We start from the raw sequence: 18,845 nt of genomic DNA, 5'->3' as shown, positions 1-18,845 counted from the left end.
AACGGTTATTATTTACGGTGAGCTGAACAGTTAAAAATGAAATAAGTGGCAGTTGTGATTGGTAATTACTATTGCATAAATAAAGGGGCTGCAGAAATAAATGCAGTTGTAACTTGTGATTGGTAATTCCCATTGCAGAAAATTTATGAATGTGTATGGATATGAACGCTTGGTATTGTGGCATTATGAAACAATACACCGATGGTATGCAAAAAACAAAAACAGTATCACATTATCACCACCCAGCGCCTTGCCCTGTGTGTGCGATCGTAGATTAATACTGTGTAGCGCAACAGCTAATGCAAAATTCATATATTTTTCTATGACGAAATCCCCATAACAGCGCTCCTATTGATTCTGCCGCAACTGAGCTGAAAATAAATATCGCTAGCGGGACCCGCAGTGCAGCAATGTGCAAAATAAAATAAAAATAATAAAAAAAACTGTGCAAAAACGCGTAAAAGTCCGCGAACGGGGGATTATGAACGGGGGACGGAAACAAACTTAATTCGACTGACAAATAGTATGAAACAGTGAAAACAGGACTAGAAAAATAACGATCAGGACGGAACAAAATAACGGGGCGGGGGAAATAATACGGAAAAGCAAGACAGAAAAGGGACTAATACAATTGTACGGGACAGGAAACAAAAACAAACTGAACGGGAAAACCCCCCAAAATTAAACGGAGTACAAACAACCCATGCTAAAACCCTATCCCTGTTCCAAACCCTTTAATATTAACCGTAACCGTGCCCGTTGATTCTAACCCTCAATTAACCCAAACCTAACCATAATAACGATTATATCCTAAACCTTCCTAAATTCCCATAACCCTTATCCCAAACTTCCCTGGATAAAGTTTTACCACAAACATATCCGCCAAACCGAAAATCTACCCTAACATTAACCCAGACCCTACCGAAATCCTATCTCTAACCCCGACCGAAAAGCCCCCAAAACATAATTAACGCCTTTTCTAACCCCGAAACTAACCATAATGTTCCACTGAGCCAGTGACCTGTGAGATGGTGACTGTAGGTTGAAGAGCGCCCTCAAGTGACTGTAGTTGTTTATTGTTTACATGTGGTTTTTTCAGCCATGTTTGACCATGTTTTACTGTAACAGTTTTCAGCCGAAAAGTTTGTAATCAAAACAGCAGTTATCAGTGTTTTTCTTCAGAGATTATGGACACCTGGTGTTACTAGAGTCTTGCCAAAGAAGTGAGTACCTTTTCAGTTGTGACTTACGATGATATAAGCCCTTATTAGAGCAGACATAATTTACTGGTTTTCATGTTGAAATTAAAGGGACATGCAACTTGTTTACATGCAGATTGAGTACATTAACGGATAAGAAGTTTCCCAGCTTTTGCTAGTTTCAGACCAGATATGAGAAATTAGGGATTGTTTATTATTGATTGACATTACTCAGAACTAAGGAAAGATTAATATGTATCCCAAGTGTCTACTGGATTATTATGAGAAACTAAGGAGTTTTAAGAACCACTTTCTTACTGACAAGTTCATTTTTTATTAAGGATCACATGTATTAAGGATTTCTTTTCTGTATGTTTATTTACAGTTCGAATTACATTAAAATACGAATGCAAGATCTCTAGTCCGTGTCACAACTAAATGCCTTACTCCTTGATGAGCCACAACATTCGAATTCTATTCTGCTAACCCGGGATCAGAAGGGAGTACTGCACCTGTATCAGAATGACCGACTCAACAGTAAAAGAGTTAAAGGTCAAAAGAAGGAATGCCAAGGCGGCACTCACAAGACAGGGAAAAGCCCTACGCTTGATGATCGAAGGCAACAGGGCAACCGATGAAGTTTCAAGTGAGCTTGAAAAGTTTGAACTGGTGTATGACAGTCTAGTTCAAAAGCATGAGGCTTATACCGAGCAGATATTGGATGACGATGAATTTACTACCGAAGAGGAGTGGTTAGAAGAATGCCAACAAATGTTCATAGCTTTACAGTGTGAGGCAAAAGATCATCTAACTCCAACACCTACAGAGAAAGAGTCAAACCCGAAGGAAGAAGCCAGTGCCAGTGCAGAGAAAACGAGTTCCAGTGATGACCAGTCCAGTTCAAGTGCCGAGCAAATATCCAGTGCAGAGCAAACCAGTACAACTTCCAGTGCCAAGCAGATAACAGAATCCGATAGCCATATCAGCAAAAATGAAGCAAATGATCAGAAAGAAGAGCAGAAGAAAGTGAATACAGCAGTCCATGATGTCGACAAATTCTGTGGGTTTAAAATGGAAAAGCCAAAGATGCCCAAGTACACAGGGGATGTCAGAGAATACGCCATCTTTAAAGATGACTTCAAACATATGGTTGATAAGAGGTATGGTAAGAGGGATGCCATCACTCTGTTGCGTACATGCCTACAAGGAAAGCCGTTGGAGCTGATTAAGGGAATGGGGTCCGATTACGATGCAGCCTGGGAGTATCTCGATACAATATATGGTGATCCACGATTCATTACTGACACCGTCACCCAAGATATCATGAAGTTCAAGCCACTCCGAGACGGGGAAGATGCCAGATTCTGTGAGTTAGTTCATCTTGTGAGAAGGAGCTATAACACATTAAAGGAGGTGGGGCGCCGAAACGACATGGATAACAATCATATGCTAGCAGTCATTGAGCAGAAAATGAACGCTGACGACCGTAAGGTGTGGTCCAGACACTTGGAAAGGGATAAAGAAATAGCGACGCTACAAAGACTGCTAGACTGGATGTCATCGGAAATGAAATCGAGGATGAGAGCAACGGCACCAGTACGATGTGTGAGTCAAAGTCCCCGATCAAGCATCAATCACATTCAGATTCAGCAGAAAGACCCGACATCAATGCCTTTCCGTGACAAGTGCTGGGTTTGTCACACTTCCAGCCACTGGACAGACCAGTGTGACAAGTTCAAGGGAATGAGTCCAGCCAACCGATTTAAGATGGTTAAAGAGAACCATGTCTGCTTCAGCTGCCTCAAAAAGGCAGGAAAAGGCCACAACGTGTCTACCTGTTCGAGAAGACGACAATGCACAGAGATGATGAACGGACTCCAATGTAAACACTATCACCATCAATTACTGCATTTTACTCCCCAGCAAGCCACCGGTTCAGTCAGTGTTGCAGTAAGTACAACCCGAGCAGAGGTATTGCTACCAGTCCTACAAGTGCAGATCATGGGAACCCAGATTACTCAACCGGCAAATATCCTTCTTGACTCCGGGGCACAGATTACATTGATCAGAAAGTCCCTTGCCGAAAACTTGAAGCTCAAAGGAAAGGATGTAATTACTACCATCACCAAAGTGGGAGGAGAAGAAGAAGAGCTTCAAACAAAAGTCTATGAGGTCCGTCTTCGTCCGAAGTACAATGGTCCAACTTACACTGTTACTGCCATTGGTATCCCCTGCATAAGCGACGATGTTGCTGAAGTTGACCTATCAGAAATGGCCAAACTGTTCAAACTACATCCAAGCAGTCTCCATCGAGGTAGCGGCCCAGTAGACCTACTCATTGGCATTGATCATGCAAGCATACATGCTGGTGAAACCCATGAAGCCCAGAATCTGATTGCCCGCCAATCACCACTTGGTTGGGTGATTTTTGGAACCGGCCCTGGGAACAAGACCAAGACAAGCCGAGTTCTCCATGTAAAGTTCTCAACACCAGTAGATATGACAGATTTCTGGAAAACTGAAGCTATGGGAGTAGCCGTGAAGTCCTGCACATGTGAACCAGAAAAGCTCAGCCCAGCAGAACTAAAGGAAGCCAAAATAATAGAAGAATCCTGTACCCGAAATGGAAACCGATGGACCGTCCCTTATCCTTGGAAAAGGGATCCAAACCAGTTACCAGATAACAAGATCCAGATAGAGAAGAGGCTCTATTCAACAGAACGCCGACTTGCAAAAAACACAAGTCATGCAGAAGCCTATGATGCCCAGATGAAGGAAATGGTGGAAAAGAAGTTTGCCCGGAAGCTGTCTGAAGCTGAACTGAAGTCATACAAAGGTCCCGTACACTACATCTCTCATCATGGAGTTTTGAGGCCAGAAAGTAAAAGCACACCTCTCCGAATTGTCTTCAATTCTTCAGCAACCTACCACGGGCAATGTCTGAACGACTACTGGTACAAGGGGCCTGACCTTCTTAACAATTTATTTGGAGTCATCATGAAGTTCCGTGAAAATGAAGTGGCAGTCATTGCAGACATCTCAAAGATGTACCACCAAATTCTGATTCCAAAACGTGATCAGCATGTTCATCGTTTCTTGTGGAGAGACCTGAATACTGACCGTACACCTGATACTTACGTCAAGACAGTTCTGACGTTCGGGGATAAGCCCGCTCCAGCCATGGCTCAGATCGCCCTGAAGAAAACAGCTGAGGCTGCCGAGAAACAATTTCCAAATGCAGCACAAGTCTTAAAGGAGAACACCTACATGGACGACATATGCGATTCCGTCCACACTGTGAATGAGGCCAAGAAGCTGACAAGTGAGATAGATGAGGTGTTAGCTGAAGGGGGATTCCGAGTAAAGGGCTGGCTATCTAATGAAGCTCTGGAAGAAAACAATACCACTGACAAGGAAGAGGAGAGAATGAAGTTCCTGGACACCACAACTGATGAGAAAGTACTGGGGACAGTATGGAACCGCAAAACTGACGAATTCCACTACAAGGTCAACTTGGACTTGGACAAGAATTTGTCCACCGATGATCGAGAACTGATGCAGAGAAAGTTAACAAAGCGTCAAATTCTGAGCCAGATTGCACAAATCTTTGACCCGATTGGATTCGCTGCAGCCTTTCTCATCCGTACCAAGATTGGAATGCAACATCTATGGCAACAGGGTCTGGACTGGGACCAAGAAATACCCAAGGCAGATCATGACAGTTGGATTCAACTATTCGAAGAGATGAAAGAGTTGAATGAGATCAGTTTTGAAAGATGTCTTACTCCGTCGAATGCTGTTGGCGTGCCCTTGCTGTGTATCTTCTGCGATGCTTCAGAGGAAGCTTTCGGAGCCTGTGCCTACATCCGATGGCAGATAAATGATGGCACCTATGATGTCAGATTCATTGCAGCCAAGTCTAGAGTAGCACCCCTGAAGAGGCTCACCATCCCACGATTGGAGTTGCAAGCAGCAGTTATGGGTACAAGGCTGTACCAGGCCATCATGGAAGAAATGCGCCTACCAGTAGAGGAAGCAGTGTTTATGACTGACAGTATGATTACCCTATCTTGGATTCGAAGCCAAGCCAGAGGATTCAAAACATTTGTATCCAACCGAGTAAGCGAGATTCAGAGCCAAACAGATCCCTCACAGTGGAGACATGTTCCAGGAGAGCTGAATGTAGCAGATGACGTCTCTCGTGGAATACCTGTGAAACAATTGACCCAGCGTTGGAAAAATGGTCCAGAATTCCTGCGCTTCCCAGAAGAAAGGTGGCCAAAAGATGCAGAGAGGGTAAACCAGATGGAGGTAGATAAGGAACGACACAAGACCCAAGCTGTATTCATCACCACCGAAACTCAGGAAGCCATTGACTGCAAGAAGTATTCTAGCTGGAGAAAGCTAATCAGGGTCACATCCTACGTTCGTCGATTTGTCCAGAACATACGAGCCAAGATGCAGTCTTGTGTAAACAAGGAGTCTAAACAGGGTCCGCTCTCACCCCAAGAGCTGACAGATGCTGCCAACTACTGGATTACCAAGGCACAGAAAAATCTACACAAGCGCAGGGCCAACGGAGAGTTCAAGTCATTGAGTCCATTCACAGATGATGCAGAAATCTTAAGGGTTGGAGGCCGACTGCAGGAATCTACGATGTCTTACACTTCAAAGCACCCAGCACTGCTTCCCAATGATCATCACATTTCAATTCTGATTGTGCGTAGTATTCACCAACAGGGCCACACTGGTGTTGCTACCACTGTTGCAAAAACAAGGCAAAGATACTGGATCCTGAAGGCACACAACCTAGCCAAGACGATCAAATACCGCTGTGTGGTTTGCAGAGAGGCAGAGCATAAACTTGAGACACAGATCATGGCTGATTTACCGAAGCAACGCCTAGCACCATACACACCACCATTCTACTTCACGTCATGCGATTACTTTGGACCCTACCAAGTGAAGATTGGACGTAACAAAACAGCCAAACACTATGGAGTGATCTTCACTTGCCTGAACACCAGAGCAGTGCACCTAGAGCTAGCGGTGGACTGTTCCACTATGGAATACATTCAAGTGCTCCGCAGATTCTTTTCTATTCGAGGCTATCCAGCTCAGATGATTAGTGATAACGGAACCCAACTGGTCGGAGCACAACGGGAACTCCAAAAGATGATTCAAGGTTGGAACATCGAAGAGCTGAAACAGTTCGGTGCAGAGAAAGGCATGGAATGGAAGTTCATCACACCAAGAGCACCACATCAAAATGGGTGTGCAGAGGCATTAGTCAAGAGCTGCAAGACTGCGCTGAAAAGGGCTGTTGGGGCTCAGGTGCTGACTCCGTTTGAGCTTTACACAGTTTTATTAGAAGTTGCGAACCTCGTAAACCAACGCCCGATTGGAAGGATCCCAAATGACCCAGATGATGGCTCCTACCTGAGTCCGAATGATATACTACTTGGAAGAGCTTCGACTGATGTTCCTCAGGGGCCATTCCAGGAGACCAAAAATCCTAGACACCGTGTGGAGTTTGTTCAGAGGATTATCGACTCTTTCTGGAAGCGCTGGAGCCGAGATGTTCTACCCTGCCTGGTACCACGCAAGAAATGGAGAGCTGAAAGGCGTAACGTACGAGTTGGTGATGTGGTAACTGTGTCAGATACCAATCCTGTCCGGGGCAAGTGGTGTGTCGGCAGGGTTCTTGAGGTCTTCCCTGGATTGGATGGCAAGGTGAGGAACGTGAAGGTGAAGACTGAGAGCGGAGAATACCAGAGGCCTATCACAAAGATAGCAGTGATCTACCCGGCAGAAGGTTATGATGATGAGGACTAGTCGCTCATCGGGGCGAGGATGTTCCACTGAGCCAGTGACCTGTGAGATGGTGACTGTAGGTTGAAGAGCGCCCTCAAGTGACTGTAGTTGTTTATTGTTTACATGTGGTTTTTTCAGCCATGTTTGACCATGTTTTACTGTAACAGTTTTCAGCCGAAAAGTTTGTAATCAAAACAGCAGTTATCAGTGTTTTTCTTCAGAGATTATGGACACCTGGTGTTACTAGAGTCTTGCCAAAGAAGTGAGTACCTTTTCAGTTGTGACTTACGATGATATAAGCCCTTATTAGAGCAGACATAATTTACTGGTTTTCATGTTGAAATTAAAGGGACATGCAACTTGTTTACATGCAGATTGAGTACATTAACGGATAAGAAGTTTCCCAGCTTTTGCTAGTTTCAGACCAGATATGAGAAATTAGGGATTGTTTATTATTGATTGACATTACTCAGAACTAAGGAAAGATTAATATGTATCCCAAGTGTCTACTGGATTATTATGAGAAACTAAGGAGTTTTAAGAACCACTTTCTTACTGACAAGTTCATTTTTTATTAAGGATCACATGTATTAAGGATTTCTTTTCTGTATGTTTATTTACAGTTCGAATTACATTAAAATACGAATGCAAGATCTCTAGTCCGTGTCACAACTAAATGCCTTACTCCTTGATGAGCCACATAACCTAACTTAAAAACCGAACCCAAGTATTAACCCATCCATAACCTTAACTCTAACACTAGCGTTCTCCTTACCGAAAACCCAGCCCTAAGCCCGACCCAATCCTAACCTTATAGTTCTTACTCCCCAAACTAACCCTAAACCTAACCTAAAGCCCAGAGCCCGGTCTACTACGTCCCCGATACGATACGAATTTGACAAAAATTCGCAAAAAAAAAATCGCGACAGTTGCCCAATGGCCAACCCCTGCGAAGCATTCGCTGCAAAAACAGTCAAGTGACGTCAGAATTTGCAATCACAAGAACTATGAACCATACCTTAAAAAAAGAATATATATATATATATAAGTCCCAGCCTTACATTAACTCCAAACCTAACGTTTAGGAGTAACCATTCATTTTTGTTGCTCAAACACAAGCGCTAAAATTTCCGTAAACCATGTTTGTGTGGATCACTGTATTCTTCTTTTAAAACATCCTTCCAACAATATCGATTTGACAACAACCGATTTCAAACGCTTTTCATGGACCAACTCGACCAATCCAAGGCAACGTTTCCCTTGAACTCTTGCCTTAACTTTAACACAAAAACGAACCGAATCTTGCGTAACCACAATTTCAACTCCGAAAACTAATCATATACCATCGATAACACGAAACCTAATCTTACAGAAACCATAAACCTAACATTAAATCTAACCCTAACATCAACTCTCACCCTAACCCTAACCCTTAACATTACACTCAAATTTCACCTGAAACCCTTAACCTAACCTTTTTTATCGCAAGTCTAACTCTAAAAATAATCTTAAAGTTTGATTCTGTTACCAAATGATGGATTTTCTTTTTCAAGACCTGGCAGTAACATTTTGCACGCTATAGCGGAGCGCATCCCTGGTTTTGAGTTTTTTTTATATTTGTTGTTGTCTGTGCAGTGAGCCTGTCCAAACCAATGTATTATGAACGATTTCGACACAATGATCGAGCAATTATACCATTGTACAAAGTACAAAACACAAAATTAAAAAGTGGATTACTGCCGTAATAACTCGAAAAAAGTCAATTGTCCCTTAGAAACGAGGCTGACCGAACACTGCGGTGTTTTCGCTTGTCACTCTGGGAAAATTAAGGTCAAAGGTTGTTTCTAGCAGTGTGTGTACACAGACAGCTCCGTCATCTGCTGAATTAGAGAGTACGACTGTCCTTGACGACAACATTTAATTATTTTGCACAGAGTCACCAAATGTTTGTTTTTTCAGGAAGTGCATTTCCTTTTCATTTGTTATTATTGAATCACAGATGATAAACCCGTGTATTAATTTAAAGTTGTTGTACCCAAGAGTCAAACTCAACTTGTCCCTCGACATCTTGTTAAAGGAACACGTTGCCTTGGATCGGTCGAGTTGGTCTTTGAAAAGCGTTTTGTGACCGTTTATTATAAAATGCATATGGTTAGAAAGATGATGTAAAAGTAGAATACAATGATCTACACAAATATGCCTCGAAATTGCGTGGTTTTCTTTTTACCTCGTCCAATAACACGGTCGGCCATTTATGGGAGTCAAAATTTTGACCCCCATAAATGGCCGACCGTGATAGTTCGCGACGTAAAAAGAAAACCGTGCAATTTTGAGAGATACTTGTGTGGATCATTATATTCTACTTTTAAAACATCTTTCTAACCATATACATTTCATAACAAACGGTTTCAAACGCTTTTTATAGACCAACTCGTCCGATCCAAGGCAACGTGTTCCTTTAAGATACGCCTGCAACCGGAAACTAATACGTCATTGCACCCGGGCATCCAACAGAGACCCGCTGACGCAGGAGCACACACGACAATCACGTGATGGTAATAGAACGCTTCAGTGTAAGTTCTATATACTTAACCGATTCACACATAGTCGCCGATGTTAAAAGTGGCCGAGAGCGTAGCCAATCGTCGGCAAATCGTGGGCCGAAGGTGGGAGGATCTCGATGGGCGTGGTATGGTCGGGTGGGATCTCCTAGGTCGGGAAACTATAGTTTCTCCACACCCTAAACGCTCTAGCTGGGTCGGAGCCAACAAAAAGGGTGACAAAGTCGTAGATGGAACACCATTATCGTATAAACCTGCCTGGTGAGATAAATGAGTCGTAATAAAAACGTAGCACCCTCGGCAGTCATTTGATGTATAAAGCCGCTTGACCGGCCTTGGTTTAAGGTGTTAACCTAGTGGCAGCGAGTCAACAACGCTTTTGAGGAGAAACAGTAGGGCCTACAGTTGTATAAATTAATGTATTGAAATGAAAATGTTGTGTCGAGTCTTAGTTTTCCAAATTGTTTGATTTTGAAGGCGATTGTGTCCTGACTTGACAGGTTTTTTTTATAGATTGGGTGATCGGCTTGCCTTGTAATAGAGATGTGTGAACGGGGGGGGGGGGGGGGGGGCTAATTGAATGCACCCATATGCATTTGTTTGTTCCCACCGTGATCTTAACCTATTAATTCTGAACATTGGAGACAGTTTGAGATATTGTGCCACTCACTACACCGTCAACCACCTGGTTCGAACCCCGCTGCTTGCAAAACAGCTCCCTGATCCCTTTACGGAACGGCTTGTTGGTCATTGTGTAAATGACTGGATTCACGCAGGAATTACCCACGGCTAAGATGACAGTGAGACGGCGAAAAGCCCCATGCAGATTCAATGGAACACCGAAGTTGAAGAGCAGGAACCAGCATTGGTTTGGAATCCAACATACACCGAATGTTATGATGCAGGCCAGGAGTGTCTTCACCAGGGTCTGGGAGGCTCGGAGCTGCCACATCTTACGCAGGTTGCTTGGATTGACTCCCAAAGACACTGAAACGCAACGTCGATACAAACTAATGCATTAGGTTCGAACTCAACTGTTTTTGCGGGTCGGTATGAATCGACAAAAATGGCCGTTTAATTTATTGGATCAAAATCACATACGTGCAAACTCACGACTTGGTCCATACATGTACTTTGCAATTGTGTTTACTCTACGAATTGCAGGCAAAGTCTGCCTCGATTGACGTCACGAACAGCGCCCTCTCGGGTTGGGGTCTACTCTTAAATTTTTAAATAACATAAGAACTGATTTTTTTTAAGCCTTAGTTAACTGTTTATTCACTTTCCACTCATCAAAACACATATACTAGTTACACAAGCTTTATTTTGAAGAAATACCCTTTCCACTATAAGCTGGGATCAATTCCCACAGTCATTAATCTTTTAACAGTTGCACTTCATACTCCCCTGAAAGTATGGTCACGGCTCCAGACCGGACAGGAAAACGATCTGGAAAAACATTCCAGGTGGAAGCAGACAGTGAATTTCAGGTTGGCTTAATTTCCTGGGTCCGTTTTTTTTAAACCGTTAAATATAAGATCTCAGGCCTTATCGTGCGATGATCATCAAGGTATGATATTATAACATACCGCCCCAGTCAGCTGGGCCCAATATCATGGCTCTGACCGCCGAATTCTGCGCTCACGATAACGGTTCCCCGCTTACGTGCTAGCGGCGAATATCTGCGCTAGCCTGGTATAAGCGTATAACATTGATCTACATACTTCAGTTGTTTACTGGAGATCAACGGCGTAGAATGCCTGTAACGTGTTGTACGTACGCGCAGAAGCCAACATTGGCCGCTAAAGCCCGGTTTATACTTCCTGCGAATGCGAATGCAAATGCAATACGAATGTTGACGTCACAAATTTGCAACGAATAATTTGCAGGGGCAACTCTGCCCAACTCACTTGCGAATATCGGTGTGAAAGGAGGGTTGTGACGTCGAATTCACGTCAAATTCGTATCGGATTCGCATTCGCAGGAAGGATGAACCGGGCTTAACCAGAGAAATGCGTTTGCCGTAAGCACAGAATTCCCTGTTTCTGTAAGCGCCGATTCTGTGGTTACGGTAATGCCTTTCTCACACTAGGAAGAATATGCTAGCGAATGTGCTTACCAAACGGAAATATTTAACAATCGCTCAAACTTCGCAACATTCGCCACAAATTCACTACGTTCACAAGTCATTATCCACCTCCTTACGAAGTTCGGTCACTTTATGCTGCTCTCACGGCGAATATTATAGCGAATATGCTATCGGAAGGACATATTATTTGACCTCTATAATTTGACAATCGCTCAACTTCGCAGTATTCGCCGTGTCTTCGTAAGCGTTGGTAACAAATTCCCCACCTCCCTACGAAGATCGCTCAATTTACAAACCAATTTGTTAATTTCAGCGAATGATGCGAAGACGGTCATTCGGCGTGATTTTCGTAAGCATTGGTAACGTTGGTAAAGCGTGCGTAAGCGTTTGCAACGTTTGTAAAGGCATTGACAAGCGTTGGTAAGCATTCGTAATAATATTCGTAAGATATTGGTAAGGAGAGGGCCGACCTGGGACGATCGAGGAATAAGACCGACAATAAAATATTCACTATCCAACCGCCATTTCGGGCGAATTCTACGTGCAGTTCAAATATTCATGTTCGCAAGAACATTCGCGCAGCTCAACTGTTCATGTGGGCAAGAACATTCCCCTCTGTGATATGGGCAAAACTAATGCTACTATCACACTAGGGATAGATGCTAGCGAATGTGCTTACGAACGGAAATATTAAACAATCGCTCAAACTTCGCAACATTCGCCACAAATTCACTACGTTCACAAGTCATTCTCCGCCTCCTTACGAAGATCGGTCACTTTATGCTGCTCTCACACGGCGAATATGCTAGCGAATATGCTATCGGAAGGACATATTGGACAATCTCTCAAACTTTGCGTTTGCGTAAGCGTTGGTAACAAATTCGGAACGTTCACAAATTATTTTCCACCCCCTTACGAAGATAGCTCAATTTACAAACCGGTTTGTTAATTTCAGCGAATGTTGCGAAGACGGTAATTCGACGTGATTTTGTTAGCATTGGTTACAATAGCAAAGCGTACGTAAGCGTTTGCAACGTTCGTAAAGGCATTGGCAAGCGTTGCTAAGCATTCGTAATATACTAGAGAGATATTGGTAAGGAGAGGGCCGACCGAGGACGATCGAGGGGTGAGACCGAGATGAAAATATTCACTATTCAACCGCCATTTTGGACGACTTCTACGCGCAGTTCAAATATTCGTGTTCGCAAGAACGTTCGCCACTCTGTGAGAGCAGCAATACGACGCGTTTGCGTACATTCAGCGATTGTTGTGAAGATGGTAATTCGCCATCGATTTGCGTAAGCATTTGGTAAGCCATTGGTACTGTTGGTAAAGCCTGCGTATTATGCGTAAGATATTGACAAGGAGAGGTTTAAGGACGACAGAGAACATATTCACTGTCAAATCGCAACTTTTGGGCGAATTCATCGCGAATTTGAACATTCGTATTCGCAAGATATTCGCCTAAGTGTGAGAGTAGCATCAGCAGTCATGGAATCGGGCCAATGTGAGAAGCGGTTAGATGCCGGAGAGTTTCATTTGGTTGCGGGCCTAGCCTAGAATGTAGATGTTTTGGCTTTTACTTAATCCAGCGTACTATTTAAGTAGCTTAAAGGCAGTGGACACTATTGGTAGTTACTAAAAATAATTATAATCATAAAACCTTTCTTTACTGCGAGTCATGGGGAGAGTTTGATAGTATAAAACATTGTGAGAAACAGCTCCCTCTGAAGTAACGTAGTTTTCGAGAAAGATGTAAGTTTCCACGAATTTAATTTCGAGACCTTAAGTTTAGAATTTTGAGGTCTCGAAATCAAGCATCAGAAAGCACACAACTTCGTATGACAAGGGTGATTTTTCTTTGACGACCGATTGAGCTCAAATTTTCACAGGTTTGTAATTTTATGCATTTGTTGAGATACACTAACTGTGAAGATTAGTCTTTGACAATTACCAATAGTGTCCACTGTCTTTAAGCCAGTTAAGTAAAACCTATCATATAATGGCCAGCTTCAAACTTCAAACCAGAAACTATAAATGAATATATGAACTGAGCCCATTGGTAAACGGAAAGTTGTTTGTTCATCACTCAATATAAAATAAATAAAACGCTGTTAACTGACCTGTTTGTGCAGTTAACATCTTCACTTGTCTTTTCAGCGCTAAGATAACTTTCAGTTGCGCAATTAACATCACAGAGAATGGAGCGAAGAAGTTGACCGTGAAACTGAAGACGCCAAATGCCGCCTGAGCCCCTTCGTTCGGCCATCCAATGAAATGACATCCCAACACTTTATCTTCTTCATTCTTAAGGAAAGAGAAAGATCTTAAAACTGCGGCAAAAATCCAAGACGCAGCTATCATGATGTGCTTGTTTCGTTTGATGAAAAGAGTCTTGTATTTGTGTGGGTAGACGATGGCTACGTAGCGCTCCAAATTGACCGCAGTCAATCCTAAGACTGACGTCATCGTGAAGACCCAAAACAGGAACCCACTGGTATAAAATCGACACCAAAACTCACCGAAGAACCCAGGGTTTGGAGCGGATTGGGTTCTAGTTGGCAGGAGAAAAGTTGGGATTACTAGAACACAGACCATCAAATCTACAATGGAGAGATGCACTAAGAAATCACTTGTATTAGACCGCAGGGACGGCACACGGAGGAGTACAATGGCAACCAGTAAGTTACCAGTGATACCAATCACGCAGATCATGCAGTAGAGAGCTAAGATAAACTTGGTGAAACCATCGCTGTCTCCAATTGCAACCTCATCGTTACTTGCTCCATTGGTAATTGTAGGCAACGTCGAGCCAAGACTCTCAAATTGATCCATGCTAGTTTGTTGCGTTTGTCTTGAGTTTTAATATTTTTCTGTAAGGAAGTTACACTGCAATCCCGCAATAATCCAGCCGCTCTTACTTCACAGAAGTTGCTCGTTGAGTGACTTTACATGCTGTCATTTGATACCAACATCTTCACTGCCAGCAACCGTGTCTGCATGCTGTCACTATAGTGAACTGTGGCAAAACCACTCTATGCGCAAACGGCATAGGTTGCGACTTGATCATACACTTAAACATGTCGTATACAATAAGTGAACTGAGAAAATATGCGCCCGTGGAGAAGTCTTCATAGAATTTGTGACCGTGATAGACTAAAGTGAGAGTAACTAATATGATTTAAGGATCCATTAAAGAATTAGTTTTTTCTCGTTAATAATAGGTCTTAATATAATCAGACGCCCCTATAAAGAAGTCGTCAACGGTAACAATGCAGACACTTCTCATGCATTGCGAAAGTGCAGCCTATTTCATTCTTTAGCCGAGTAATTGCTTAAAGACAGTGGACACTTCTGATAATTGTCAAAAACCAGTCTTCTCACTTGGTGTATCTCAACATAATTATGCACAAACCTGTGAAAACTTGATGGAAATTAGACACGCAAACTTGTGGGTTTCGACGTGAATGGATGGGCATTGTTTGACGCTGTATCCTTTCTCGATTCTGTCATTCGTCACAGTTGAGTTCAGAAACACCAAACTACATGTACGTATATCTTTCAGCTATGTATGCCTATAATTTTGTTTACAATGTTAGAGAAGCATCTCCAATAGCATGCGACCGACCTATATTGTTTACAGGGCGGAATGTTACAAAGCAAATATTGTTCACGCAATAAATCAAATCGCACAGAAAGGCTCCCTATAGTCTCTTCACAATACAACACTTTCCATATTAGTTCCAATCCTTGTTTCCATTTGAATGGCACAGTGTGCTGCTTGCCAAGCAATGCACTAACTCTTTGTGTAGAAGATGTGACGAGAATTTAATAACTTAAGAATTCATTTAGGGTTACATCTAAATAATACAAAACATTATGCCAACAACAGCAACAAAGCTTCACAAGTAATTTTAAGGTTTTTTGTAAGGTTTTCTTTATGACTTTTACAATATTACCAAGTACAAAGAAATTTCCAGACTCCCTTGAGGAAATCTTCAAGATCTAAGAGGAGACATTAAGACCCCGATTGTTTATCTGAGTATTCGCTTAAAGATATCTTATTAAAGTGACGCATCGGTCGACTTATAGTTGGCTCATGTGCTGAATGGCGAGGCGGAATAGTAACGTTTTCAAAAAGGTGAGGGATTTTGAGAAAATTATGGTTCTGTTTTATGACCGAACAAACGGTGTATTTGTGCAAACCATGTAACTCGTGTACCTGTATAAACACTGCTTTATTTGTGATAGGGTCCAGGTGTGGGCTCAATGCTTTGAGCCTGAACCAACTTTCCTATATGGATATTAAATTACTATGTAAATTTGTTGTGTGTCTCCCGACATCTCTCTGTTCTGTTTAATTCTGAGCGAGAAATAGCGCACAATGCGCACCCAATAGATAGTGTCATCTGATTGGGGGGGGGGGTAGTATTATATAACCCAGGTAAGTATCTACGGAAGCGTATTGCCGTCACATGAATAGTTTTTCCACCTTTCTTATCGTGTACGTACACGATTATCAAGTCCGAACTTATAAGTCCGAACTTATCGTGTACGTACACGGTAAGCCGTAATTATATTTTCAGGTCTATGGTGAGTCATTTTAGTGGCATATTTAATTTATTGTACAATGAAGTTTGTTACGGACGACGGCACGACGCGACGGACGACGGATGTCATAGTCCCCATGCACATTCATTACAAAACAGGCAACGCGACGGGCGACGGCACGACCCGACGGACGACGGAATAGGCGACGAGACGGCACGACCCGACGGACGACGGAATAGGCGACGCGACGGCACGACGCGACGTAAATCTGTCGTCTTTAGAACACCATAGTTTGTAGCAAGCCATATGGTAAGCAGACATGTGATCTTTGCAATAACCATTGTGCTACTGTATTCTAAAAGTAAAAAAACTGCATGATATTTATTATATTATTGCCGACGTCATTCTGTTTGTTGGCGAATGCTCGCCCTTTGTCAGTAGAAGACCGCCATGAATCCTCCACACGTTGGGGGCCGATCACTACCACTTTTCCACTATTAGCCTGAACATCTGACGTCACACTTTTGAGGCTCTTGAATAACGCCAGAGAGCAGTCTACCTGCATGTTTCCATTTTTTCCCCCTTTTATCTGCAAATTTTTTATCGTTTTTCGTGCTTGACCTATGTCTGAATATTTAATTAGTCAAAAGGGCTTCTGGAACTAAGTCATTTTCGGCCTTTTCTGAAAAGTCTCAACCCAAATAATGCACCAGTAAGTTGAAACGAAGAGCATATAATTTATGTCGTTATGTTTGAAAAAAATCGGTGCAACTCGAATTTTAAAAAGAGAAAATTGTACGCAAAAGATTTCTTCAAAAGGAAAGAAAACAAATCACAAACACACGGCAAATTGTCCCGTTATGAATATCGGCAACAGTCCCCAGTTAGTATATATGAATAGATTATTTCATATTCTTCCCGGAAATTTTAAAAGCAAGACCGGAGTCCAGTCAGGATACAGCGATTTCCACCGGTAGTCCAAAACTCCCCGTGCGACAAAATCAACCCTTTAACGCATGGTTTTCCTGCACGGTGATTGGCTGACGATGACATCATTCATTGATATAGCAGCTTGCTGTTTTTCGTGGGTATGGTGCCCCGACCGCCAGGCCAGCGTTAGTCAATAACAAAAGAACTTGTCTGCTTTGAGCTGACCCTCATTCAGCTCATTTCACGCATGAAAAACCACACCAAACCCCGCAGATACAACCCGGCAAATACGCTTATTAACGCATGGGTTGCGGGTAGACTGAAAGCGGCCTTCCGTAAGGGAAAAGGGGAATTCTAAAGTCTGGGGAGCTTCACAAGAAAATCTTGCACCAAGTATTTGGGAAAGTTTGAAGGAGACAGCGACGAAGTAGATGCAGCTGAAGAGTATTTGGCAAAGTTTGCATTGTCATAGATCTGTCCAGAGTCTGAAGCAAAGTAAATGTTACTGAACAGTAGGATGGCCTAACACCAGATACCTGTACATCCATGTTGGCCTTGCATGCCTTCACACACTGTGACACAAACAATGCCTTCAAGGGAACTGGGAAGGTCTACCCAGCTTGAGTGTTGCAGAAACTTCCAAAGTTCCAACAAGTCCTGGCAGAGCTTGAACGTGAGTGTGAGATCACCGAGGAACTGTTTGTTGGTTAAGAGAAATTACATGCGCTTTCTGTGGTCGACCTAGATTTAAGAGCATTGATAAACCCAGGTTCAGCCTCAATCAAGGAGAAGTGTGGTGATGATTAAAGGTTGCAACTCGGTCAAAATGTGGACCTCGCCACTTTACCACCCTGTCGTGGAGTGTTACAATTGTGTCCGCCCGGACACATCTGCATATGCAGTTGTGTCCGCCCCCGTGCAAAAACGTCCTTGCAGTAAATTAAACGCCCTTGGTCGACGGAACACGTTCACCATGTTTTACAAGCTAAGTGCAAGTCATGAGTGACATAGGAAATGTTCGGCCATTGGGTATTCGCTGGAATAAAAAAATATGTGAATATTGATTCTGCATATACGTAGGTTCAGTGCATGCACGCTCTCGCTTACACGCGCACATACATGTACAAGTCATGTACACGTTTACCGGACGGTTTTTGCATATAGCCCCGGACACGATTGCATATGCAAAAGTGTCCGGAACGGGCAGTATTGCATGGCGGACACAACTGCATCTGACACCGGTTTTGATGCCGGTGTCTGGCGTAATTCACGAGCCTCGAAATGTGGCGTCAGATGTTCAGGCTAGGCGCGTGATAGCTAATAATGTGGGGGCGTTTTTCGTGTCTGAGATGCAGAAGAATGATCGCGATCTAAGACTTGAATCAAGTCTAACCTCGTACTCACTTTGCTCTTGTCAGTCTCACTTTCGCGGCCCACACCCACCTTCACTTGGGATATGCAGGAAACAAATGCAGATTGACCACATTCTTAATTGTTTTGCATCCAGCAGCATTAAACTTGGTCGGCATTGCCGGAAAAATTAGTAAAGACACCAAAACCATATCTCCATGAGTTTCACGACCCAGATATGGGCACAACCAATTTCGGAAAGCTACCACTTTGAAAAATGGCCGCCATCTTTATGCATCCAACTTTTTTACTGGTATCATCAAAATAATCACTCAGATGGGTCTCCCGAAC

General features: G+C 43.0%; 2 protein-coding genes across 2 annotated transcripts; one reads left to right on the top strand and one right to left on the bottom strand.

Annotated features, from left to right (window-relative positions):
* Window positions 1–1,036: 1,036 nt before the first annotated feature.
* LOC139941382 (uncharacterized) lies at window positions 1,037–7,714 on the top strand. The gene is made up of 3 exons (XM_071937886.1): window positions 1,037–1,223; window positions 1,585–7,275; window positions 7,637–7,714. Exon 2 carries the CDS (start codon window positions 1,722–1,724, stop codon window positions 7,032–7,034), a length of 5,313 nt encoding a protein of 1,770 aa, XP_071793987.1. The 5' UTR covers window positions 1,037–1,223; window positions 1,585–1,721; the 3' UTR covers window positions 7,035–7,275; window positions 7,637–7,714.
* Window positions 7,715–10,199: 2,485 nt separating this feature from the next.
* LOC139941292 (galanin receptor type 1-like) lies at window positions 10,200–14,498 on the bottom strand. The gene is made up of 2 exons (XM_071937764.1): window positions 13,787–14,498; window positions 10,200–10,561 (listed from the first exon to the last, which is right to left on the bottom strand). The coding sequence occupies exons 1-2, from the start codon at window positions 14,496–14,498 to the stop codon at window positions 10,200–10,202; spliced, it is 1,074 nt and encodes a 357-aa protein (XP_071793865.1).
* Between the last annotated feature and the right edge of the window lie 4,347 nt (window positions 14,499–18,845).

This window comes from Asterias amurensis, chromosome 1 (genome assembly GCF_032118995.1).
Source record: "Asterias amurensis chromosome 1, ASM3211899v1".
NCBI lineage: Eukaryota > Metazoa > Echinodermata > Asteroidea > Forcipulatida > Asteriidae > Asterias > Asterias amurensis.
This window is presented reverse-complemented; position numbering and strand designations above follow the sequence as displayed.